Raw genomic sequence first — 27429 nt, forward strand, 5'->3', positions numbered from 1 at the left:
GTCCCACCTGCCAGCACCCAGCCCATATCCCTCCAAACCCTTCCTATTCATATATCCATACAAATGCCTCTTAAATGTTGCAATTGTACCAGCCTCCACTACATCCTCTGGCAGCTCATTCCATACATGTACCACCCTCTGCATGTAAAAGTTGCCCCTTAGGTCTCTTTTATATCTTTCCCTTCTCACCCTAAACCTACACCCTCTAGTTCTGGACTCCCGCACCCCAGGGAAAAGACTGTCTATTTATCCTATCCATGCCCCTCAATTTTGTAAACCTTTAAAAGGTCACCCCTCAGCCTCCGACACTCCAGGGCAAACAGCCCCAGACTGTTCAGCCTCTCTCTATAGCTCAAATCCTCCAACCCAGGCAACAACCTTGTAAATCTTTTCTGAACCCTTTCAAGTTTCACAACATCTTTCCGATAGGAAGGAGACCAGAATTGCACGCAATATTCCAATACTGGCCTAAGCAATGTCCTGTATAGCCGCAACATGACCTCCCAACTCCTGTACTCAGTACTCTGACCAATAAAGGAAAGCATACCAAACGCCTTCACTATCCTATCTACCTGTGACTCCACTTTCAATGAGCTATGAACCTGCAGTCCAAGGTCTCTTTGTTCAGCAACACTCCCTAGGACCTTACCATTAAGTGTATAAGTCCTGCTAAGATTTGCTTTCCCAAATGCAGCACCTCGCATTTACATAAATTACATAAATATTGTATACTTGTTGAATTCAGTGTGTGTGTGTGTGTGTGTCCCTGCCTTGTGGACAGTGGACACAACATCCCTCTTGCAAGAGCGTAATAAACAACACTACTGATTCAGATCTTGTCTCGGACTGAAATTATTGAAGTGAATGAGCTTCGTTTCTCACAGGTGGGGAGGCCAAAACTAGAGGGCATAGATTTAAGGTGAGAGGAGAAAGATTTAAAAGGGACTTAAAGGGCAACTTTTTTCACACAGGTGATGGTGCATGTACAAATTGATCTGCCAGGGAAAGTGATGGAGGCTGATACAATTATAACATTTAAAAAGTATCTAGATGGGTATATTAATAGGAAGGGGTTAGAGATATGGGCCAAGTACTAGCAGATAGGACTGGATTAATTTATAATATTTGGTCAGTTGAACCAGAGTCTATTTCCGTGCTGTACAGCTCTAGGTCTCTGTTCTGTCTGCTCAGATGCTACCTGACCTGCGGAGTTTCTCCAGCAATATCTGTTTCAGTGTGAGTCAGATCTCCAGCATCTGAAGTTCTTTAAAAGAAATGCAGATGATGAAGATGTGAAACACACCAAAACCTGAATCTGAGAGATGACAAACTAAAGCACAAAGTGCTGGAGAAAACGCAGGAGGTCTGGCAGCATCTGTGGAAAGTTAACAGACTCAATGTTTCACATCCAGTGACCCTTCAAAACAACCAGTTCAGTTTTTTGTCCTTTGTTTTTTGTCATTTTGTCCAAGAAAGGTTTTGGCCTTTCTTGAGGCCAAAGAAAGAACTGAAATTGCTGGAGAAACTCAACAGGACTGGCAGCATTTGGAGAGAGTTAACATTTCGAGTCCAGTGACCCTTTAGAACGTATATTACTGAAGATAGTAAAATCTGAAACAGAAACAAGCTACTGAAGGGCCTCAACAGATCTGGCAGCATCTAACGAGAGAGAAACACAGTTAATATTTCCAGCCCAGTACCTACTCCAGAGCTTGATGTTCTGTTAACAAACATGGTGACGTCGGGAACAAACTACAACCCCCATACAGCACTGCGACACAGTGACGCCACTTCCTTCCAAGAGACACCCAATCAAATTTAAATATACTGACCTGCGGCATTTGGATTGGCCGACCCATTGGCGGGCTGCAACGCGATTGGTGGGATTTGTATTTCATTTGAGGGATCAGGCGCGAGCAGCGAGCGTTAGTCTGAGGGCGATTGGAGCTGTGGAGAGTTGTCTTCACAATTGTTCGACTAAAAACACTCAGATATATACAAACAGAGAAAATAATACCGTTTTTCTGTTCGTTATTAGCCGCTGTTAATACTCTCATTCGAAACCATGGCTTCCGATCTTGCATCAAGTCCCTTAAGAGTGAGTAAAGGCTTTTGTTTTCCCTCCAAACATTTAATCGTTCGCTTCAATCAAATCCGTCCCGCCTGCCTAAATAAAGTCAGAGTTTTAAAAGTAATGAAATCGGATGGTGTGCGAAGCCCCTGGTGAGAGTGGCTGATTTCGACTTTAAAACGCACGAACATTATTGCAATTGAGGTGGGGGAGGGGTGAACATGCGGGATTGTGTTTAAAATGTACAGTTTTATTTGTAGAAAATCTAAATCTAACTTTTACCTCGAGGGAAGAGATCGAGAGAGCAGTCCTTTTTGTTTTGGAAAAGAAAATAATTATCTGCAAAGCCTCTTGTTTTGTTGCATTTCACCCCCTCCCCCCGTTGAAGACACCAGCCATTATTTTAACTGGCAAAACATATCAGGAAGGAAAAGAATTGAAACCACTACCGAGGAAGATTGACCAGAGTTTTCTTTTGGAGAAGGAACATATCAGAAAGAAAAGAAATTGATACAAGTTGCCGGGGAAGATTAACCAGAGTTATTTTCTTTGGAGAAAAGTCTAATTTAGTGTAGAGACAGTTGAATGGGGCGGATATCATAGAGGTGCTCAACTTTATGTTAAGATTTTTCTTTAGATAGGTGTTGATAAACTTCTTAAAATCCATTTCAAAAGGCCTATCTTTCTTTTATTTTGACAGGAACCAGGTCTAGAGATGTGCAAGAGGTATCTCACCTGATTGTTAACATGACCTGTACACTACATGATTTGCTGCAATTGGGAAGTGATGCCTTATGCACCTCTGGACTTGATTCTTTCTTCATTATGACAGAATAATATTTTTCCTGGGGTTTGCATTGCAACGGGAGGGGCTTTTACCAGTTGGGAAGGAATCTAGGTATTTAACACGTGATAACATCTAGTATTGAGTGGCTATGTCAAAGTTCAGAGAAAATAGACAGAATGTTTTGACAGAACAGTTGCTATTCTTAAGTTTTCAGTAAAACATACTGATGTGTGGTTTTTGTACACTGTCCACAGACGTATGGAATCCCCTCGCAGGTTTATAAATAAAGGTTGATCCATGAAAGCTTAATTTGTATTTGGAGGGAGGACTTTGAGCTGTGGTAGCATTTTGGATGAAAATCCATTTGCCTGGCACGAGCGCACTTTGGGTTTACAGTTTGGTGACACTGCCTTCTATATGTTTGATTGGTGGTAATTACCCAAAATAAATTGTCCAGCAATATTGTAGTATTTTGGTTCTTGGTGATGGTTACTTTGACAAATGGCTTACAACTTTCCCATATGATGGCATACGGTCCATTAATTATTGCCATATATCAATTTGTTGTATGTTTTGCATAGGATGAAACATCAGTTTGGGGAAGGGGTTGTTCTTTAGATCTATACAGCTCGTACGTGGATCAAATTAATGCCAACAACACACAAGTTTGACTCCGTACTGGCTGCGATAGACTACCCTTAGAACAATAATCATGTCAATTTGCTATAATTCCACCATTAGTCACAAAGGACTTGCTTTCACATAAAGAACGCAGAAGAAAAAGAATAAAAATAATATCTTAATTTTATTTTCACCTTCAAACAGCCTTTGTTTCCCAATCAAATAAGTAAGTTGAAGAAAGGTGATGATCGCCGATTGTCTGTTGAAAGAATCTATCAGAAAAAAACACAGTTGGAGCATATTTTGCTACGCCCTGACAGTTACATTGGCTCTGTGGAACCAGTTTCACAAGTAAGTATTGATTTTTGCATTGTGGAAATAGCATGCTAATCTAAAGTTTTGATGAAGTGTCGTATTGAACTCAATACTAACTCAATTTCTGTCACTGTAGACAGACCTGACTGAGTTTCTCAAGCATTTTCTGTTTTTATTTCTGATTTCCAGCATCCAGTGTCTTGTTTTTATTTGAGTGATAATCTATACTTGTTTTTTGTAAAGAAAACAGTTTATAGTGAAAACAAAAAATGTTGAAATTCACACTGGAGAGAGCAAGCTGACATTTCAAGTCTAATTGACTCATCATCTTACATAAGTCTATTTTTCATAACTGTCAGGGTGTGAAATAATATGCTACAAAGATTATTTATGAGCATGACTGTATGAAACTTAGCTTCACTGGGAAATAGATTTTTGTTTTGCATCCCTAATCCATATTGAGGCTAGTTGTATAACCCCCACTACTGCAGGTTCTTTTAATGTTATTGAAAATGCAACAGTGGGGATTTTCATTCCCCTGAAGTTTGCTGATGAAACCACAAAACCTATCTGAGAAAATTACTGTGTGTGATCTTCAATTACATCAAAATGTGATCTGTCTATTTTATAGCAAATGTGGGTGTTTGATGAAGAAGTTGGCCTAAATTGCAGAGAAGTGACTTTTGTTCCTGGTTTGTACAAAATATTTGATGAAATTCTAGGTATGTGGAAAAAAAATTCCGAAATAATCATAACACATTTTGAAATGAGAGTATAAATTACATTGTTAAATCAATTCTCATTTTTTAAATTACAGTGAATGCAGCAGATAACAAGCAGAGGGATAAAAACATGTCGTGCATCAAAATCAACATTGATCCGTAAGTGTTTTTAAAATCAATTCAGAAACTTTAGTGGATTCCGAAACATTTTGGAACAGGAAATCTATCTTTATAAGTGAATTTTCAAGGCATAAAATTCAGTGCTTAAAGCTAGTTAAACATACAATGAGACTTTTAAACTGATCCCATTTTATAAGGGAGTCGTGTAACATTATGTTAAAAGATTGTATACTGTGCAATCATATTTCTAAGGTTAATTTAAGCGAGAGCTGGTGATATCTTGTAAGAAAAAGACAGATATACTTTATATTCAATGTTTATTGTAAATATGATTATTGCAAATGGCCACCAGTGCAGTCAGTGAGCATTGCTTGATGAGCTCTGAACTGTTGGCATTTTTCTGGCTTGTAATCTGACAAAACAGCAACCACAACTTTGGGATGAGTATGAAAACTTTATTTACTGTCTAGTGACCAAAGCGCAGGAAGGAATACAGTAGCTGCATATATTTTAGCTTTACCAAATTTTCTTCATGTTATTTGTATTATTACATTGCCACCTTAAACATCAGAAGAATCTGAAGATCAATATGGTCAGTCTTTGAACTATTAATAATCCAAATTTAACAATTAATCCAAAGCCAGCTCAATGCTAAACTGTTTAAAGTAGCTTCACTACTGCCAATGTCAACATCAGAAGTCAGCCCAGTTCATTCACCACAAAGTAATATGTTGCTAAAGCTTGACAGTGTTTGATGGCAAGCAAACGAATCTCTCCTGTAAACTAAAGTTTCTAAAATTGAATGGTTTTAATACATTCTGGGAGAGAATTAGAATGAATTATCAATAGCTAGTGTGAAATCCTCATGCACAGTACAGGTAATTAGTTAAGGCATGCAGATCAAAAAAAATTAGGATTGCAATTTTTATGCTATTGGTCAATTCCAATTTGGGTTCCACTCTACCACGAGACAGAGAACCTGTTGAGGTTAAGGGCACCATGTTGCCCGTACCAAATTGAGAAGGTGGTGAGCTACCTTCTTGAACTGCAGCAGTCCATGTTTTATCAGTCCACCCCCAGAGGTTCAAGGCTATTGTGATATAAGTTTAGAGCACAATGAATGTGGCTTGGGGTTGGCTTTGCAGATGGTTGTGCTCCCTACATCTGCTGCCTTTGTCTGTCTAGGTGGTAGAGATCACATTTGGAAGGTACTGTTGAAAGAGATTTAACAAATTGCTGTTGTGCATTTGCAGATTGTAAACAATGCTACTACCACTCTCCAGCTGATATGGGGAGTGGCTGTTTCTGATGATGAATGGGATAGTGCTGAAGCTTGTGTTGCAGTATGGATATTGGATGAGTTAGTGTCGATAACATTGCTACTGCTCTCATTTGGACAACTGGAGTTGTTCTATCACACTCCTGACTTATGCCTGTGGATTGTGAATGGGATTTAGGGAGTCAGAAAGAGAGTTAACATGATAGTAAAATTATGTTTTTTATTCTTCCTCAGTGAAAACAACACTGTAACTGTCTGGAACAATGGAAAGGGAATTCCTGTTGTGGAGCATAAAATAGAGAAGGTTTTTGTTCCTAATCTAATTTTTGGCCAGTTACTGACCTCCAGCAACTATGATGATGATCAGAAGAAAGTTACTGGTGTGTGTATTATTCACTATTATTTGGAATTCATCTATTTAAAAGAATGAGCTATAAACAGTTCCCTGATTTTAGAATCTTGCCAAAAGGTAAAATACTTTGCGTGTGACATTGAACTCAAGAAGAATTTGATTTTGTTGTTTCACGTTACAAATTACAGTAAGAATGACTATTTGTGCATCGGATCCTGGGTGCTAGATGCATCTTTGTAACAGGGATTCTGGAATTTAAAAGTTTTTAATCAAATTGTAAAATTTATGAATCAGCAAAGTTGCAATCAAGAAGTTATTTTAAAATGTCCAACCACGTAACTTCATAATGAGTCAATAGAAATAAGGAGAAAGTGAGGACTGCAGATGCTGGAGACCAGAATTGAAAAGTGTGGTGCTGGAAAAGCGCAGCAGGCCAGGCAGCATCCGAGGAGCAGGAGAATCGACGTTTCGGGCATAAGCCCTTCTTCAGAATTCCTGAAGAAGGGCTTACGCCCAAAACGTTGATTCTCCTGCTCCTCGGATGCTGCCTGGCCTGCTGTGCTTTTCCAGCACCACACTTTTCAACAATAGAAATAAGTACAAGTAAGACTCAATGATCTGCATCTCAAAATCCAGATTTCTGGAATTTCAGAGTACCGAATTTGATATCCCATTATAGATTAGATTCCTTACAGTATGGAAACAGGCCCTTCGGTCCAACAAGGGAAGAGTAATTCCTACCCTATATTTATCCCTGATTTGGTAGTTTAGCATGGCCAGTTCACATAATCTGCATATCTTTTGGACTGTGGGAGGAAACCGGAGCACCTGGAGGAAACCCACGCAGACTTAGGGGAACTCCACACAGACAATTGCCCAAGGTGGTAATCAAACCCAGGTCCCTGTTGCTGTGAGGCTGCAGTGCTAACCACTGAGACACTGTGCTACCCCTATAAACCTCTTATAGGGGCGGAAAAGGAGGAAGGAAGTCAGCATCCCACAATTGAGTACATTTATGTTCCATGGCATTGATTGCCTCTGGCATTTTATATGGGAGAATCAAGATTAAGTGAGCCTTGATTAGAAGGTGTGGATCACTGTGCGTCAATGCTCTGACATATTTCTTAAATTAAATTCATATACCCTGCTCTGATTTATAATGCACATTTCAGCTTTACCTTTAAAATGATTTGCAAAGGAGCAAATGTGAAATAAACGTTTCCACACGGTGAGTAGTTAGGGTATGGATTACGTTCTTTGAAAGTGTGGTGGCAACAGGTTTTAATTGAGACATTCAAGAGGTCATTGATGATTTCTTGGATGGAAATAATGTGCAAGGTATGGGTGGAAGCAGGAAATGGGCAGTAGGTAATGTCCATTTGCAGATACAATGGGCTGAATAGTCTACAGCACTATAACACTTCTATAATTCTGCCACGTTATTTCTATTTAAATAGCTAAGCCCATGGAAGTCTGAGAGGTAGATTTGGTTGAAGTATAGAAGTTTCATTTATAGTTTGAGGAGTTGAGCAAATCAAAATAGATGTAGTGACATCACTTAAGGATAGGTATAAATACAAAATGATAAGTCCACTTGAGCAATTTTGGTGTAAATGTATCAAAGGCAACGACAATATATGTAATGGAAGTAAGATTTTGCAAACAAATACACATTTTCAAAGATAATCTTAATATAGCTAGATAAATATTTATTTTTTCAATGTTTTATTTCTCAAAATACATGGAATCACTGTCACTAATTCAGGTGATGTCAGCTTCAGTGTGTAATTCAAAAATTTGATGCCATCACCTTTTACTGTTTAATCTGTTACTGAACAAGAGAATTACCCTCATTTATTTTTTTGCAGGTGGCCGAAATGGTTATGGTGCAAAACTCTGCAATATTTTCAGCACCAAGTTTACAGTGGAAACTGCTTGCAGGGAGTACAAGAAATCCTTCAAGCAGGTGCATTGAATAGAAAACTCTGGATTAAAAGAAGTCTGTTTGGTCTAACTTAATTCATAAAGGCTCTAATATTATTTAACAATTATTAGAATTAAGTTATAATTAATAGCTGAGCTCTTTCGTTTCTTTCTGACTGCGCAGGCCTCTGCAGTTCACGTACAGCAGCGATTTCCATCACTGCTGATTACTTGTTCACCATGCACCTAGTGAAATGCTCACCCAATTATCCCTTAATTAAGATATACCCATTACCAGTTCCCTAGCTCTAGTTTGTCGCCGACATCTGTGCCAGTCCTTAGATGATAATATATTCCTTTCATTCACCTTTTTCAAATAATAATAATATGAGTGAAAATAATGAAAAATGCAAACAATGCAAAGTGATAACATATTTTCAGCATGACAACATTTTATATTCCTGCTTTTTTTGTGTTTTCATTAGACTTCTAAATGTCTTTTTTCCAATCCTGCTTCTTTGTAAGTCAAGTAAGTAGTTAACTGCTACTATTCATCCATTTCAATTTGGAGATTTCTCCCTTTTCCAGCATGTGCTTTAAAATTACTATCTTGATCTTTTATATTATCTGATTCATTCACACATTTTGTTGAATGTATGTTTTCTCATATTTACTTATTATTGTAGCACTCTGAATATTGCTGCTGAATCCCCGTTAGAATTTCCTACAATGTTTTTGCAAACAAGTTTCCACTGCCTAACAAGAACACGCGTTTTTGCTGCTAGGGTACTTTTTACTCCTTTTCTGATAACATCCCAAGCTAAAACACAACATTTATATTCCTCTCCCAAAAGATAGATTATAAGCCCTTTGCACTTGAGATCCTTCACAGTTTTCATAAGAAGCTACATTAAAAACAAAAAGCTTTATGTTCCTGGCGTCTCCCAATAATGTAAGTTTCAAAATGTAATGCTCCATTTTGAATTTTTGCATTCTATTGTTTGCTCAAATAATATGTTCCACCAGAGCTCCTGCCAGAACAGATGATAATTTATAGTTTGGCTGATCTGCAAAAAGTTTATGAACCATATTTGCTTTCACATACCCCTTTGTCAAAAGGATTTTATGTTACTGTATTCCTAACTATTACTTTCAAGTTTGCAGACTTTTCTCTAATTTCATCATTAGCATATTCCATCAACCCTCCTATTATCAGTGAGAAAGTTTGCTGGAGTGGTCCAAGACCAGTCCTTACCTACTTTTTCATTAATTTATGCACAATTATTTCTTAACTGTATTATTTTCAACTGACCAATCTGGTTAGCAAATCCACAAATGTAAAATGATTTTTTTCCTTTAGCCTTTGCCTTTAGATTCATAGTCACCACTTTTTTGAAATCTCGCCAATTACAGACATTCTGTAGGCCATAACATTGCCCTTTGGTATACCTTTCAAATCTCGCATCTATCACTTGCCTATTCTCTAAGCTTGTTGTACCGTCCATCCCCTAGTCCTGCGTCCTTTACAAAAGATTTGATCTTTTGGAGGATGGAAGGGCAATTTGGCTGTAGTTTTTGTACAATTAACTTGTTGTCTTCTAAATTTCTGTGCCCTAATGATAGTGATAATTCTTAATTCACCACTGAAGAAATTAACATTATTAACCAATAAAGGAATATAACAATGTCCTGATTGTGTAAATTGCAAATTCTCAGATCTTACAAATACAATAGCTTTGTCTTCTATATCAAATCTATATTCATTTTCTTCATTGATAGTCTACTTAATAACAATAGTATTTCACTAGATATTGCAACTGGTGTTAAAATGAGTAATTCTATCTGTTTTGTTTTAAGAAAGATTTTAATATGTTGTGATCCCCAAATCCGAAACTGGTACAATTCGCAAGTTCCTTCACATTGTTCCGATCTTTATTACTCTAAGTCAAGGTAGCATTTTGGCTATTTAATTCCACACACAGTAGTTGTACATCTGCTATTTAATATGGTAGAATCTTACAATTCTGCCAACATATTCATCAGTGACTTGAAACTTGTGATAATACAGTCCCTTCTCTTTGACTCATATCTCTATCTTCTTCCAAATCCTTTTTTTTTGTTTAGTTTTGAATACTTCTATCTGGAACTTTTGTCTTTCTGTATATATCAGCAGTTAGTAAATCATCTTTTTTATAAACTTAATCCATGTAAGTTAATAATTTGACAAAACCATCATCCAAGTTTTCTCATCGGTTTCCGGTCCTAAAAAAATGCGTTGCTTCTTATCCTGTTTTTGAATGGTAGTGAAAGTACAAAAGACATAGTAAGTTTTCATCTTAGTGAAGAACTAACACAGGTCCACATGGTCACTTTAGAAAATACAGGTGGTTAATCATACCCCAGTAATTTAGATTTTAACTCATTCATCTCTGAAGTTTTCTCCAAGTCATCTTTGGCTAGACTAAACTTTGATTTACAGCTAACTGTTCTCTGTTACCAATGTTAAACACCAGATACTGATTATATAGTAGTCTGGGCGTACAATTTTCAAGTAGCACAAAACTCAAGCAACACTTGTTCCCTAAAGATACCTCCAGTCAAGTGCTATCACAATTTCAAAGAACAGTACAGCACAGGAATGGACCCTTCGGCCCTCATTGTTGTGCTGAACATGATGCCAAATTAAACTTTTGCCTGACCTTGGTCCATATCCCTCCATTCCTTACATTTTCATGTGTATGTCGAAAAGTCCTTTAAATGCCCCTTTTGTATCCGATTCCACCATCATCCCTGGCAGCTACTTTCAGACTCCTACCACTCTTTGTAAAAAAAAAACTTGCCCCTCACATCTCCCTATCTATGCATCTCATAATTTTACAGACTTCTATCAAGTCTCCCCTCAGCCTTCGCCACTCCAGAGAAAATCCAAGTTTTACAACCCCTAATCCAGGCAGCATCCTGGTAAACCCCTTCTGCACCCTCTCCAAAGGCTCCACATTCTGTCTGTAATGTGGCGACCAGAATCGAGTACAATCCTCAGTGTGATCTAACCAAAGTCTTATAAAGCTGCATATAATCGTCAAAAGTGAGGACTGCATACGCTGGAGATCAAAGTCAACATGTGTGGCACTGAAAATAGCAATATCCATGGAGCAGGAGAGTCAACAATTTAGGCATAAGCCCTTCAATAATCGTCATATGTTCCCTAGTTGCATTTATTCTTGGGAATCCCAGTCTGTACTGTGTTATTATCACATTTGCTTCAGGTAAGTTCTTACTTAGAATCTTTTAGACTTTTATCTAAAATCTTGTAAAATCCTAAGAGGACATTAAGTTTATTCATGATCATTTTTCTTAAATTTTACTGTGCTTTTGATCTGCAGACTTGGATAAACAATATGGGAGATGCAAAAGAAGCTAAAATCAAGTCCTTTGACGGCGATGACTACACTTGTATCACTTTTCAACCTGATCTTCCTAAATTCAAAATGCAGACGCTTGATAAAGATATTGTGGCGATAATGTCACGAAGAGCATATGATATTGCTGGGACTTGTAAAGGAGTCAAAGTGTTTCTAAATGGCAAGAAATTACCTGTACGTTTTAAATAATAATTTTGGGGTGATTTAGGTTTTTCTGGGGCTGGGGGAGCAAAATATAGCTGAATGCCACAGCATGTTTAAGAATAGCAAGTTAGCTTCTTATTTTAATTTGGTTTTAAAAATTAAGTAGCTATTTACTTTTGTTTTAGTGTTGAATATTATATAATGACATAGTCAAAATATTTCCTTTATATATTTAGCAGAAAAGTTAAAGTACATCAATGTTGCTGCTGCTTATTTTGAATGTTCAAAAGAAATATCCATTTGTGTATTCAGGTTATGATCCCAGATAAGTTTTTGTACACTTCATATTTGGTGTGTATTAGTAATTCTTGGGCAAAGCGGATTGATGGCGTGCTCCTTGGCCCCTGGTCTTCACCTCCTACCCCACCACTACCAGCACCAAGATGACCCATTGAATAGATTTCTGTTACATGTAATATTGCAATTTCCTTCTTCTGTCCTCAGGTTTCAATCAAGGGTAAGGAAGGTTTCATGTATAATTTCTGAGAGCTTCAATTTAAATGCACTTAAACAGAATTGAGCAGTAAATTAGATCATTATTTGGTTTTCACAGTCGGTGGTGAGGCAACTATGTCTGCCAATAACCTTAAAGGAATCTACCTACAAAAGTCTTGTAATTTCTGGTGTGATTTTCCCTTTCTGATATGAGTTTGAAACTGGTGTCCAGCCAAGGCATTCTTCAGGAGCCCGTCAGTCAAGTTATTAAACAGAGTAAATAACCAATTACAATGAAGTATTCTGAATGGCTCCAAACCAGAAGAAAGTGCACTGCTTATCCTTCAATGTTTAATTCAATTTTAGAATGAAGTAAGATTTGGGGATTCAAATGAGATTTTTGCTGCTTCATAACATCGTAAAATCTTAAAATATATTTAAAACTATGTGGAATTACTGATTATTTTAGAGAAATTTGACATTCCACAAATATTGAGTTGGTCTTTTAACGACCAGAAGGTTTTTCAGCGTTGAACACAGTTACACGACATGCAGTAATTGACTTTTTCAAGTGTTTTTGCAATTGACTAATAATGTAAAAGGAAAGTTCTAATCAATTCGGTTATTTCTAATTGCTTGCAGGTTAGGGATACTTCACTGTCCCTTTGAAGAAATGTACAATCATGGATAGCAACTTTCACAGTTCTGCATTTAATTGCATGTGTGGACTTGAAGTGTCAGTTTCAGAGGAGTAATGTTGGGGAGCACTGACAGTTTCACCATCATAATGCTGCAAAATCTTGGCCATTGTTCAAAATTGATAACTTTTGTCTTTTTGTTTATAGGTTTCTGGATTCCGTAGCTACGTGGATCTTTACATAAAAGATAAAGTGGATGAAACAGGTAGCCCACTTAAAACAATCCATGAAGTTGTAAATGAACGGTGGGAAGTCTGTGTGACTATGAGTGAGAAAGGCTTCCAACAGATAAGCTTTGCAAACAGCATTGCTACCACAAAGGTAAGCTTTTTCTTTTTAATAATTATAGAGGTGTTTGGTCACATATATTTGTCTTGGAGAGCATCACTTGAAAGAAAATAGTTATTTTGATGGATTGACTACATTATTCAGGGTAGCTGAATTACACAGGCTATAAAAATCCATGGTTCGATATTGTGTGCATTGAGTGATCTTAACCAAGGCAATGTTTTAGCTGCCAAGCAAAAGCAGTATTTAGAGGGCAGATTTTCAGGGAACAGGAAGTTTAGGTTGGGAGTTGCAAGGAGCATAGAATTAGCAGATTTCTCCTTTGTCCATTCAGTAAAATTAAATCCCTGTCTGGCTTGCATATTTGGTGATAAATGGAGTAAGCGTTGCAGAGTATCAGTTGCAGAGTTGCAGTCCTTAAAAAATACCAAGTAGACAGCAGAAATTCTCATAATTTGAAGCTTTAAAAACAAAATTGACAATCTATAATCTTAGCTGTTGTGAATGGAACATTTGTCTGGACTGAAGATGATCACGCCCTTTTTTTCATTCATGGGATTTGAGCTGTTACTGGCCAGACCAGATAAGGATGGCAGTTTCCTTCCCTAAGGACATGATTGAACCAGATGAGTTTTTCAACAATCAATAATGTGTTAATGGTTATCATTATACTCTTAATTCTAGCTTTTTATTGAATTCAAATCCCACCATCTGTCATGGAATGATTTAAACTCAGGTCCCCAGGGCATTACCTGTATTTCAATAGTCCAGAAATAATAACACTAGGGCATCATCTCCCATTGGCACTTCTCACACTGTAAAGGAAATAGGTAAAAACAAGGACTGCAAATGCTGGAAACCAGATTCTAGATTAGAGTGGTGCTGGAAAAGCATAGCAGTTCAGGCAGCACCCGAGTAGCAGGAAAATCGACGTTTCAGGCAAAAGCCCTTCATCAGGCATAGAGGCAGAGTGCCTGCAGGGTGGAGAGATAAATGAGAGGAAGGTGGGGAGAAAGTAGCATAGAGTACAATGGGTGAATAGGGGTGGGGATGGAGGTGATAGGTCAGAGAGGAGGGAGCTTATTTATTGTAAACATCCACTAATATCATTTATTGTAACACCCACCAATATCATTTATTGTATCCATTGCTCCCGATGTGGTCTCCTCTACATTGGGGTGACTGGACGCCTCCTACCAGAGCGCTTTAGGGAACATTTCTGGGACACCCGCACCAATCAACCACACCGTTCTGTGGCCCAACATTTCAACTCCCCCTCCCACTCAGCCAAAGACATGGATGTCCTGGGCCTCCTTCACCGCCGTTCCCTCACCACCCGACGCTTGGAGGAAGAATACCTTATCTTCGCCTCAGAACACTTCAACCCCAGGGCATCAATGTGGACTTCACCAGTTTCCTCATTTCCCCTTCCCCCACCTCACCCCTGTTCCAAACTTCCAGCTCAGCACTGTCCCCATGATTTGTCCTATCTGCCTGTCTTCCTTTCTACCAATCCACTCCAACCTCCTCCCTGAGCTATCACTTCCATCCCCATTGTATTCTATGCAACTTTCTCCCCACCCTCACCCTCCTCTCATTTATCTCTCCACCCTGCAGGCACTCTGCCTCTATTCCTGATGAAGGGCTTTTGCTCGAAACGTCAATTTTCCTGCTCCTCGGATGCTGCCTGAACTGCTGTGCTTTTCCAGCACCACTCTAATCTAGAAACTGTAAAGGAAATGACTAATCAATCTGTAACACACATAATGAGAGTGATGTTGTGTATTGAACTGGGCAGTAAAATACTTGTTAACAACAATACCTTGCATTTACAAGCACCTGTTAACGTACAAAAATTGACGAGGTGTTTCTCAAAAAGTGTTGTAGCATAAATCATCATTGAACCAAAGGAGTTGCTGATGTAACCTAAGTATAGTTCCTAAAAGCTTTGGTGAAAATTTGAGGTTTGAACAGCTTTGTAAGGTGTTTGTTAATGTAAAGTGGATTGAGCAAATAATTTCAAAGGTTGTCAACAAGACGGCTAAAGTCACTGTTACTAAGAGTAAACCCGCTGGAGTTGCAAAGCTAGTTGTCATCTGTTTTAGTTGAAGTGTTTTGATGCTTGTGTGACACTTTTTCTTTTTCCAGGGTGGGAGACATGTTGACTATGTCACTGACCAATTAGTGAATAAACTAATTGAAGTTGTCAAGAAGAAAAATAAAGGAGGTGTTGCAGTGAAGCCATTTCAGGTAAGTTTTGTAGAAAATGGACTTTGACAGTGTGACATCTCTGAAAATGAAACTTATCTTTTTGATGTAATTAACTGACACTAATGCAGTAGAAGATGGATTTTTAATTGTGAGAAGTTGTAGAATCCAATTTTGTTTTGCATTTTCCTGTGGGTTTCTTCAAATATTGACCTGAGGGATCCTCTCTATGAATGGAGTATTAAAGATAGAGCACCAAAAATCTAATAACTTCCCAGTTCACTTATGGTCCTCAGATTTACTTGTGAAACAAAAATATCATTTACTCCACTCCACTTTTGAAAATAGGTAGACATCAAAGGAAATTGTAGTGAACTCGAGATGTGTTGTCAATTTGACTTTTTCTAATATTTGTCATCTGAATGTCTGAATTTAAATTTGAATTCATATGAATTTGTCTAAAGGTGGATTTGTTGATACAGAAAATACATTTCTTCAATCTCTTCCTTGTTAAAATTTCTGTATAACGTTGAGCTTTTCAGTTTATGACTGCAAGCATTCGATTATTCTGTGTTGTCTATTTTTTATATGTCTAACTTTGTAAGTTCAAATCTGTGACAGGTCAAGAACCATCTTTGGGTCTTTGTGAACAGTTTGATTGAGAACCCAACTTTTGACTCCCAGACCAAAGAGAATATGACCCTTCAAGCAAAGAGCTTTGGATCCCGATGTGTGTTATCAGAGAAATTTATCAAAGCGGTATGTTTGGCTTTGACTTTTTGTTTTGAGTTCTGGTGATTCAGTCTGAGTAATGTGCAGCAATTTTGTAATCATTGAAATTACACCGTAGAAACCATTTGATTCTTTGCATCTGTGCCAGTCTTGATCTTTAGCTAGTTTATCCAGTTTAAATCCTGTTCTTTCATTGTTTCCTTTATATAGCATTACTTTGAGAATAGTAAATCACCGATCATTGTGCTAAAGTATTCTAAGTTCTGAGTAATTGAAAAAGATTTTCTAACTCTGGATATCTTAGGTCTCATTCTGGGCTTGTCTGGTGAATCAACAATGTTTTATCTGTTGCAGTGTGCAAAATTGTTTACGTGCTCTGATAGAAAAGCACAGTGGCTCAGTGGTTAAAACTGCTGCCTCACAGCATTACGGACCCCAGTTCAATTCCATCTTCGGGTGACTGTCTGTGTAGAGTTTGCACAATTTCCCTGTTTCTATTGGTGCTCCAGTTTCCTCCTGCAGTCCAAAGATGTGCAGGTTAGGTGGATTGACTATGCTAAATTGCCCATTGTGTGCAGGCCTGGTGGATCAGCCATGGGAAATGCAGGGATAGGGTCGGAGGGTGGATTTGGGTGGGCTGCTCTTGGAGGGTCACTGTAGACTCAGTGGGCTGAATCACCTGTTTCCCCACTGTAAGAATTCTATCCTATGATCGCTGTAAATTTCTCATTTGTGTTTTATGACTTTTTAAAATCTATATTTTCCTTTAAAGCTGCATTTACCCTTGTCCATCTCTGTTCTTGCAGTAAATTAGAAATTTTATCCCTTTTGGCTTACTTATGTCACTGTTTTCCCCAAAATATATTTACAATTTTGCTACATCTGTTTCTTACCCATCTGCTATGCAAAATCATCTGTTATTGCTTTACATTCTTTCGCTACACTCATAATTTGGTTATTTTGTTCCTACTCTTGCTTCCTAATGAATACTATATCAACGTCTGCCTTGGTACCATATAGTTTTTACAATCTCATTTCAATCATCACATTTTTACAGTTCAGAGTGCAAAATATTTGATTATGGCATGCATGACAGAGTTTCAACTTGCTGACATAGACTAGTAGGATCAAAAATACAAACTGCAGTTTTCTGTATAAATACTTTATCTTGTTTGCTGTGGTGTTATTGGTGAATTGATGAATAGAGACCAAAGACTTTCCAAGAGAAAGGAGGTGGAATTCAGCCTTAAAGTTGTCTTCCTCTGAAGATATAATTTTAGGCACTTAATCCATGAAATCAACTGATACTACTTCATTACTTATTGGACATTTTTATCTATTTGATTGATAATGCCTAATTGCTTGGACCAGAACTATATAAACAGTACAAAATTGTTCCACTAAATATTACTCTGTTTCTTTTGTAGGCAATGAATTGTGGTGTCGTTGAAAGTATCATGAACTGGGTTAAGTTTAAAGCTCAGAATATGCTCAATAAGAAATGCTCAGGATTAAAACAAACCAAGATCAAAGGCATTCCTAAACTGGACGATGCTAATGATGCTGGTATGATGAGGTTTCTGGCTTTTCTTGCACTGGATGTTTTGCGGAAAATTTGATTTGATTTATTATTGTCACACTGCATGGATACAGATCCTGAGGTCCAAACAGTCCATGCCAACCATGTAGCCAAACTAAAATGGCCCTAACTGCCTAGGCCAGCACAGTGGTTAGTACTGTAGCCTCACAATGCCAGGACCTGGGTTTGATTCCACCTTACGGCAACTGTCTATGTGGCATGTCTGCGTGGATTACCTCCAGTGCCCTGGATTCCTCCCACCATCCAAACGTGTGCAGGTTAGATGGATTGGCTGTGCTAAATTGCTATTGTGTCCAGGGATGTGCAGGCTAGGTGGATTAGCCAAGGGAAATATAGGGGTAGGTCAGGGTAGGATGCTTCAGAGGGTTGGTGTGAACTTGATGGACCAAGTGGCCTGCTTCTACACTGTAGGAATTCTGTGATTCGATATGGTGAAACCTCCTTAGGTTGTCATGCAAAACAATACTTTTCACTGTATCTCGATACATGCGGCAATAATAAATCAATCAAATTCATTATATTTTAGAGTATACAGCATGGAAACAGACCCTTCTGTCTAACTAGTCCCTTTCTATGGCTTCATGGTTTAACAATAAATTGGTTTCCTTTAGTGTGACTGGGTTAAACTCCTATAATTCCCTCCTCAACATCACTGAGTATATGTATACAGCATGGATTGAAAGAGTTAGAAAAAAACTGTCTTGTCATGATGGCCACATCCAATGAAGAAACAATTTAAAAACATATAAATCAGTTGTGAGATACAAATTGTTATTCAATTTTGTTTTTCAGGAACAAAGCATTCTCATGGTTGTACCCTCATCCTAACAGAGGGTGATTCAGCCAAAACTTTGGCTGTATCGGGCTTAGGCGTTGTTGGCAGAGACAGATATGGCGTGTTTCCACTTAGAGGGAAACTTCTCAATGTACGAGAAGCCTCTCACAAACAGGTACGTTGATGTAAGATGTAAATTGTTTGTAATGGAATAATACTTGAATTCAGTCAGCATCTTGAATGTTGATAATGTCCCAAAGCACTTCAGAGGTATAATCCAAATGGTAAGTTTTTTAATGGTGGCATCAAGAGTTAAATTTGGAGAAATCAGTAACAGGTTTCTACAGCACCAGAAGAACCTAGCCTTGTCAAAAAAGGCATGAGACAATGAAAGGATTTGATCAAGAATTTTACCTTTTGAGACATTGGGGACCAGAATACAATGTAGGTTACAGTGAACAAGTGTCATCAGAAATGGGGTGTTGAAAACCAGGGTTTTACATGCACTAGAAGGGTAGAAAGCCAGTACAGAATTCTTGAAGTAATCAAGTCTGAAAGTGATAGAATTTTTAGAAGAAGACAAATTGCAATGTTAAAATTCACAATAAGTAAAATTTAAAGTAGCTTGTTAGAAAGTTTAATGACTCTAGATTTACAAATGGAGATATAGAGAGTTATTCTCTCAGCAGATACCTAATTCGATCACCCAGAGAGAATTTAGCTTTTAAACCTTGCAATATCTGTTACATAGAATAAATAATCGATATTGACACGGTGCATTCACATATTTTTAAATTGCCTCCAACCAATACATTATTAGTTGATTCACTAATGTCATGTGACTACTTTGGACTGTCTTCACAACATTTCAAGAAATATCCTCTTGTTCACTAATATAATTGTTTTTTAAATAGACGATATACAGTGCTGCATTCCAGTCTCCCATGTCTTTTTTTCACACTTTTGTACCTCCCACAGTGAGAATGTGTTTCCTGTCCGATCACTTAAAGTTCTGCTCTTGATTAGCCACAAGAGGTCAGGTCAGCAAGAGATTGTTACCCATGCTTTGAAGATATTTCATTAAATGAATCTTGCTATTGTTCACTGTATTTGTTGTCCATCCCAATAGATGATAAATTAGGTGACTACTTTGGTAAGCCGTCAGAAATATTTGGATTGCATGTTAATGTTGTTTTTACCTCACAGATTATGGAAAATGCCGAGATCAACAACATGATCAAAATCATTGGTCTGCAATACAAGAAGAATTATGATGATCAGGAGTCTCTTAAGACACTCCGTTATGGAAAATTGATGATTATGACAGATCAGGTTGGTCTAATTGAATGGTGGCATTGAAAAGAATCGGTCACCTTTTCTAGTAGTGTATAATTCATTCACACTATGAATATACATTTGGTGATTCAGTGATTTGCTACAACATTGCAAATCACCCTCTCCTCTCCACACCATTAGTCCCTTTCGCCCCTCCCAGCCCCAAAAAAATGTGCAACCTGTTCAAATGCAATGTATTGCAAGTCAATAACATTAAGTGAACAAGGTATAAATTTCTAATAAAATCAGGAAGTGTTAGAAATCCTCAGCAGATCTGTTCTGCCAGTATCTGTGGAGAGAGAGAAACATTGGCATGTTAAGTTGAATATGGTTGTTCAGTTCTGAAAAAAATCATGTTTAACTTGCAATGTTAACTCTGTTTTGCTGTCTGCAGATGATTCTAGGCTTGCTGAGCACCTCTAGCAATGCTTTTATTTCAGATTTCCGGTATATGGAGTTTTTTTTAATTTTAAGGTCTAAATTGCTGTGGGATTGATCATGCTAAAGGTCATCAAATGATAACGAGTTTTGAAAAGAATAGTAGCTCAGGTAGAGGTTCTGGATGTAAGTTTGCTTACTGAGCTGAAGGGTTGGTTTTCAGACGTTTCGTCACCATACTAAGTAACATCATCAGTGAGCCTCCGAGGAAACCTAAACACATAAATAAAAAGTAGGCCATACCACCAGTACTTCACCGGAGGCTCACTGATGATGTTACCTAGTATGGTGACGAAACATCTGAAAATGAACCTTCCAGCTCAGCAGCAAACTTGCATCCATAATCAAATGATTTAATCATGTACAGAGATATATTGAATTAAATGCAGGAAAATGTATTGCAGTATTAAAATTTGGCCTTTTTACTTGGTGTTTTCACTGTGTGGCAGCAATTGTGAGAACAAGTAAAATAAGGTATATTAATTCAGTAGATAATGCAATAATTTTGGTGGGACTGTCCTCACTGCAGAAGTTGTACACGAAATTCATTGTACTCTTAATTTGCTAATGTTTTAAAAATTTGGGAGCAGGTTCACTTTACAATCTTTGTGCTCATTCTTCACTGCGTAAGTTGTTGTATGACTGACTTAGCATTATGATTGGATATTTTTCCATTTATGGTCAACATAAGGAAAATGAACAATTAGCAAGAATTTTAAGGTAATATCAGATCATATATGTATTAACTTTGGAAGTGGGACTGTGGTATTGATATCTGTTGTGTTTTAACTTTCTTGTCCTTGCATACCACACTCTACACCGAGGAAAAGGAAATATTTGAAGTTTTGTTTATTAGGTTATTTTGACCTGAAGTATTCCATTATACAGGCTTGTGAAAATGTTCCATTATCTACAATCTGATTCATAATTCTACTGAATTATTCTTTTGCAGGATCAAGATGGTTCCCATATCAAGGGTTTAGTGATCAATTTCATTCATCACAACTGGCCTTCATTGCTCAGACATAATTTCATTGAGGAATTTATTACTCCAATTGTAAAGGTTTGTTCTCCTTCTGGATAGTATTAAATTAAATAATTGCAGGAGGGTCCATTATGTAAAAGGTTAATAACCATTTTAATTTTGTCAAAATTATTCTGGTATGCTATAAACTAAGGCAAAAGTATAAATTAGATTGTTTTTTCCAGGTGTCAAAAAACAAGCAGGAAATTGCATTTTACAGTATTCCTGAATTTGAAGAGTGGAGAAGTAATACAGAAAGCAACAAGACTTGGAAAGTAAAATACTACAAAGGTTTGTTTAAAATCTCTGTGTGGTGACTTTATCAACATTAAGAACTTTATCAACATTAAGTGGGCGGCACGGTGGCACAGTGGTTAGCACTGCTGCCTCACAGCGCCTGAGACCCGGGTTCAATTCCCGCCTCAGGCGACTGACTGTGTGGAGTTTGCACGTTCTCCCCGTGTCTGCGTGGGTTTCCTCCGGGTGCTCCGGTTTCCTCCCACAGTCCAAAAGATGTGCAGGGTCAGGTGAATTGGCCATGCTAAATTGCCCGTAGTGTTAGGTAAGGGGTAAATGTAGGGGTATGGGTGGGTTTCGCTTCGGCGGGTCGGTGTGGACTTGTTGGGCCGAAGAGCCTGTTTCCACACTGTAATCTAATCTAATCTAATCTAAACTTAATTTGTTTTGCATAGATATAAGGAAAAATTGCCTGCTCTGCCATTAAGTAAGATTATCGAGCTGAATTGTCTATTCTTTCCTCCCAAAACTCCCTTAGCCACAAGTTATATCCACGTTCTTCATGAAAACTCAGATACTCTATTAGCTCCATTTAGCTGTCCTTGTTACAATCACTCTGTCCCTCCCCCTCTGAGTTCAAGGACATAGGCCAGTTCTTTTTTTTTTGTAGCTTCTCTTGGGCATTTCAGCACCAGGTCAGATTTCTCTAACTCTACTTCAGATATGGGCGGCATGCAACGCACAATACCTCACCTCTTGCACCCTCAGCATCTCAGAACAAATTCATTCTCCTCTTCAGATGGCAATGGCATCGAGGTGGTGACATTCACTGTGTCCATCTCAGATTCTGAGGTACCTTCAACACTTCACAAAGAGGGAGAACCCATAGGTTCCTGAACAGTTGAGAAGGCAGTTGAAGGGCTGGGCATGTTTGCTCTTGCACCATTTGTGAGTTCACAGCTTTCATATGGTCCACGTGCTTGTTCAGGACCATCGCACCAACCCAATGTCACTGGACCTGACATTGCGTCAACCATGCCTGTTATCCATGCAAGGCCATTCCCCTGGTTCCTACACCAAACTTTATCCCCTGAAGTAAACTGCCTGTCTTGCTTAGCGGAATCTTGTGTTTGGCATTGGCATTCCTGACCCCTCCCCCTAGCTCTGGGAAGATCTGATTTAACCTGGTGAGGAGCCTCCAACCACAAGGGATGAACTCGGATTTCTCCAGTTTCCTCATTTCCCCTCCCCCCACCTTGTCTCAGTCAAATCCCTCGAACTCAGCACCACCTTCCTAATCTGCAATCATCATCCTGACCTCTCCGCCCCCACCCCACTCCGGCCTATCACCCTCACCTTGACCTCCCTCCACCTATCGCATTTCCCAAGTCCCTCCTCCCTACCTTTTATCTTAGCCTGCTGGACACACTTTCCTCATTCCTGAAGAAGGGCTTATGCCCGAAACGTCGATTCTCCTGTTCCTTGGATGCTGCCTGACCTGCTGCGCTTTTCCAGCAACACATTTTCAGCTCATTCCCATGAATAGGGGGGAGTTGCTGGCAGTGGTGTTTGTCCTTGTTTGCACTCTGCGCACTGGCCCACAAACGCAGCTAAGTCTGGCCACCAGTCATAACTTCTTGCCAACATCTTCATTTTGGAAACCCTGGGTCACCCCTGGTGGAGCTCAACCAGTATCTGGTGGCAATCTTTGCTAGGGACAATTGTGCTGTCCTCTACTGTGATCTGGTCTCTGAGTACAATAAAGTTTCAATTCAGGTTGTGAATGATTACTTGGTTTCTTCCATCACCACCAGCTGTTTCAGTTTTGCCAGCTCTCAGAGTGAACACAAATTATGACATACCTGTTTACTATCAGACTTGTGTCTGATTCTACCATTAAGTGCTCTGATATGAAATCCTTGATCATGTACTATAATATCTTTTCCACTACTGATGTCGGACTAACTGTTCTTTTATCAAGCCCTGGACATTATCAGCCTTCGGTGTCATCAATTTCTCCAACACCGTTTCTGTAATAATACAGCTTTATTTCAGTTCCTTAGAACATAAAACATTACAGCGCAGTACAGGCCCTTTGGCCCTTGATGTTAAGACCATAAGACATAGGAGTGGAAGTAAGGCCATTCGGCCCATCGAGTCCACTTCGCCATTCAATCATGGCTGATGAGCATTTCAACTCCACTTACCTGCATTCTCCCCGTAGCTGTTAATTCCTTGTGACATCAAGAATTTATCAATTTCTGCCTTGAAGACATTTAGCATCCCAGCCTCCACTGCACTCTGTGGCAATGAATTCCACAGGCCCACCACTCTCTGGCTGAAGAAATGTCTCCACATTTCTGTTCTGAATTTACCCCCTCTAATTCTAAGGTTGTGTCCACAGGTCTTAGTCTCCTCGCCTAACGGAAACAATTTCCTGGCGTCCACCCTCTCCAAGCCATGTATTATCTTGTAAGTTTCTATTAGAAACTTCTAATAGTTTCTAGTTTCTGTTGCGCCCACCTGTGAAACCAGTTTAAAGCCCAGCTTACCTACACTATTCCATTTTCATCAATATGTATATCCAGTGACCATTTAAATGCCCTTAAAGTTGGCAAGTCTACTATTGTTGCAGTCAGGCTGTTCCACGTACCTACTACTCTGAGTAAAGAAAGTACCTTTGCCATCTGTCTGACTTCTGCCGGCCTTCAATTTAAAGCTTTGTCCCATCATACTAGCCATCACCATCCGAGGAAAAGGACTCTCATTATCTAACCCTCTGATTATCTTATATGTCTCAATTAAGTCACCTCTCAAACTTCTTCTCTCTAACGAAAACAGTCTCAAGTCCCTCAGTCTTTCCGCGTAGGACCTTCACTTCATACCAGGCAACATCCTAGTAAATCTCCTCTGAACCCTTTCCAACACTTCCACATCCTTCCTATAATGCAGTGATCAGACTTGTATGCAATACTCCAAGTGCGGCCACACCAGAGTTTTGTAAAGCTGTAGCATGACCTCATGGCTCCGAAATTCAATCCTTCTACTAATAAAAATTTACACACCATATGCCTGCTTAACAACCCTGTCAATCTGGGTGGCAACTTTCAGGAATCTATATAGATGGACACCGAGACCTCTATGTACATCTACACTACCAAGAATCTTACCATTAGCCCAGTATTCTTTATTCCTTTTGCTCCTTCCAAAGTGAATCACATCACACTTTTCCACATTAAACTCCATTTGCTACCTCTCACACCAGCTCTGCAGCTTATCTATGTCCTTCTATAACCTGAAATGTCCTTTGGCACTCTTCACAACTCTACTGACGTTTGTGTCATTTGCAATCACTAACTCATCCTTCTACACCCTCTTCCTGGTCATTTAAAGAAATGACAAACAGCAGTGGCCCCAAAACAGATCCTTGTAATACATCACTAGTAACTGAACTCCATGATCAACATTTCCCATCAACCACCACCTTCTGCCTTCTTTCAGCTAGCCAATTTCTGATCCAAACCGCTAAATCACCCTCAAACCCTTGCCTCCGTATTTTGTGCAATAGCCTACTGTAGGGAATCTTATCAAATGCCTTACTGAAATCTTTATGCACCACATTTACTCTCATCCACCTGTTAGGTCTCCTTCTCAAAGGTTTGTGAGGCATGACCTACCCTTCACAAAACTGTGCTGACTATCCTTAATCAACCTACTCCTTTTCTAGATGATGATAAATCCTACCTCTTCTAACCTTTTCCAACACTTTACCCACAACCGAAGTAAGGCTCATTGGTCTATAATTACCAGAGTTGTCTCTACTCCCCTTCTAGAACAAAGAAACAACATTTGCTATCCTCCAGTCTTCTGGCACTATTCCTGTAGACAATGATGACATAAAGATCAAAGGCTCTGCAATCTCTCTAGCTTCACAGAGAATCTTAGGATAAATCCCATCTGGCCCAGGGGACTTTATCTATTTTCACATTTTCCAGAATTGCTAGCACGTCCTCCTTGTGAACCTCCATCCCATCTATTTTAGTAGCCTGTCTCTCAGTATTCATCTTGACAACATTGTCTTTTCCAGTGTGAATACTAACGAATAATATTCATTTAGTGCTTCCCCTATCTCCTCTGACTCCATGCTCAACTTCCCACTACTGTCCTTGATTGGCCTTAATCTTACTCAAGTCATTCTTTTATTCCTGATATACCTTAGGGTTTCTTGCTTTCATGAAACATTGTATTCCCTATCATTTCTGCTTTGTGATTAGTATCTTTCTTAGTAAAGTATGTATTTAGTTTGTGAGTCATTTCTTTGCTCCCCGTTATAAATTTCCCCATTTTGGATTCTATAGGATCTATCTTTTTCACCAAGCTTTCTTCTCCTTACCTTACCTACCTATAGAAACATTTGCAGCAAGTTCTTATGTTCCCTGCAGGCTATTCTTTTTCTGTACTTTCCTTTGAAGCAATCTTTTAGTTCTCCTTTGCTGACTTCCAACACGTTCCTAATCCACAGTCTTTTTTTTTGCCAAATTGTATACTTTTTTTTTACTTCAAGTACTACTTTTAATTTCCCACTTGGCTTTGCACTTTTGCACGAGACTTTATTATAAAGTTTACTCTTGATAGTTGAAAGAAACCAAAATAAAACCCCATGCAAGGACTGCACAAAACACTACATAGGACAAACAGGAAGACAGCTAACGATCCGCATCCATGAACACCAACTGGCCGCGAAACGACACGACCAACTATCCTTAGTAGCCACACACGCAGATGACAAGCAACATGAATTCGACTGGGACAACACTACTATTATAGGACAAGCCAAACAGCGAACAGCCAGGGAATTCCTAGAGGCATGGCACTCATCACAAATTCAATCAATAAGCACATCGACCTGGACCCAATAAGCATACCGACCACTGCAGCGGACAGCTGGAACTGACAACCGGAAGCGGCAGATTCAAACCACTACAAATGCCGGAGGAAAGATCACAGAAGCGCTTCACAGGAGGCTCCCAAGCACTGAGGATGCCACCTAGACAGGGGACGAAACGTCTGCAACATAAATTCCCAGCTCGGCGAACAGAACCACAATAACGAGTACCCGAGCTACAAATCTTCTCACAGACTTTGAAAACCAAAATAAAATTAAGCATTTTTTTTTTCATTTTTGCTTGTAAATGGATCAGAAGTGAATCTGCTCTTCATTCTTATAGGTCTGGTTTCTAACTTAACTAAAAACAGATTTTGTATGTATTTCCCTTTTGCCTGTGCCTCAGCATTTTTTTATTTATCGGGGGAACTGTTCATATTTAAATTCTGAAATGCTGCAAGTGTTTGACATGATGTTTCTTGATTTATTTCAATGGTGTATTTTAGCTTGATTAACATCTGACTACTGAATTTAAATCATTAGGTTTGGGTACGAGCACTGCTAAGGAAGCAAAGGAATATTTTGCTGAAATGCAGAGGCATCGTATCCCCTTTAAATACATTGGACCAGAAGATGATTCTGCAATAACCCTGGTGAGAACTGAAGTTTAAAATATATTTTCAAAATCAGTTTTTTTTTAATGCTTAAATGGCTTAAATTGATGATTTTCTGTATTCTTCAGGCATTTAGTCGGAAAAAAATTGACGAACGCAAGGAATGGCTAACTAACTTCATGGTTGACAGAAGACAGCGAAAGTTACATGGATTACCAGATGTACTGTATTGAAATTCATTTGCTACAAGTTGCAATAAATTTATTTAAATTAATAACATTTTAAACTAGTACCTTGAACATGCCATGAAAGTTGAATAAGTTAATTTGTTTGTAGACAAAACT

General features: G+C 38.6%; 1 protein-coding gene across 2 annotated transcripts in view; it reads left to right on the forward strand.

The window, feature by feature from the left end:
- The first annotated feature begins 1917 nt into the window (after positions 1–1917).
- Positions 1918–27429, forward strand: part of top2a (DNA topoisomerase II alpha) — a 58929-nt gene continuing 33417 nt past the window's right edge. Inside the window, exons 1-17 of one of the 2 annotated variants that reach the window (XM_043674889.1) lie at positions 1918–2098; positions 3684–3830; positions 4426–4516; positions 4612–4675; positions 6150–6295; positions 8136–8233; positions 11574–11786; positions 13097–13270; positions 15386–15487; positions 16067–16204; positions 17605–17743; positions 18570–18727; positions 19759–19884; positions 21278–21388; positions 21535–21640; positions 27015–27124; positions 27214–27306. In XM_043674889.1, the coding sequence (XP_043530824.1) occupies positions 2066–2098; positions 3684–3830; positions 4426–4516; positions 4612–4675; positions 6150–6295; positions 8136–8233; positions 11574–11786; positions 13097–13270; positions 15386–15487; positions 16067–16204; positions 17605–17743; positions 18570–18727; positions 19759–19884; positions 21278–21388; positions 21535–21640; positions 27015–27124; positions 27214–27306 (2049 nt within the window). In that variant the 5' untranslated portion in view covers positions 1918–2065. The remainder of the gene's footprint in view (positions 2099–3683; positions 3831–4425; positions 4517–4611; positions 4676–6149; positions 6296–8135; positions 8234–11573; positions 11787–13096; positions 13271–15385; positions 15488–16066; positions 16205–17604; positions 17744–18569; positions 18728–19758; positions 19885–21277; positions 21389–21534; positions 21641–27014; positions 27125–27213; positions 27307–27429) is intronic. The other variant, XM_043674888.1, reaches the window with a different exon arrangement.

This window comes from Chiloscyllium plagiosum, chromosome 33 (genome assembly GCF_004010195.1).
Source record: "Chiloscyllium plagiosum isolate BGI_BamShark_2017 chromosome 33, ASM401019v2, whole genome shotgun sequence".
Taxonomy (NCBI): Eukaryota; Metazoa; Chordata; class Chondrichthyes; order Orectolobiformes; family Hemiscylliidae; genus Chiloscyllium; species Chiloscyllium plagiosum.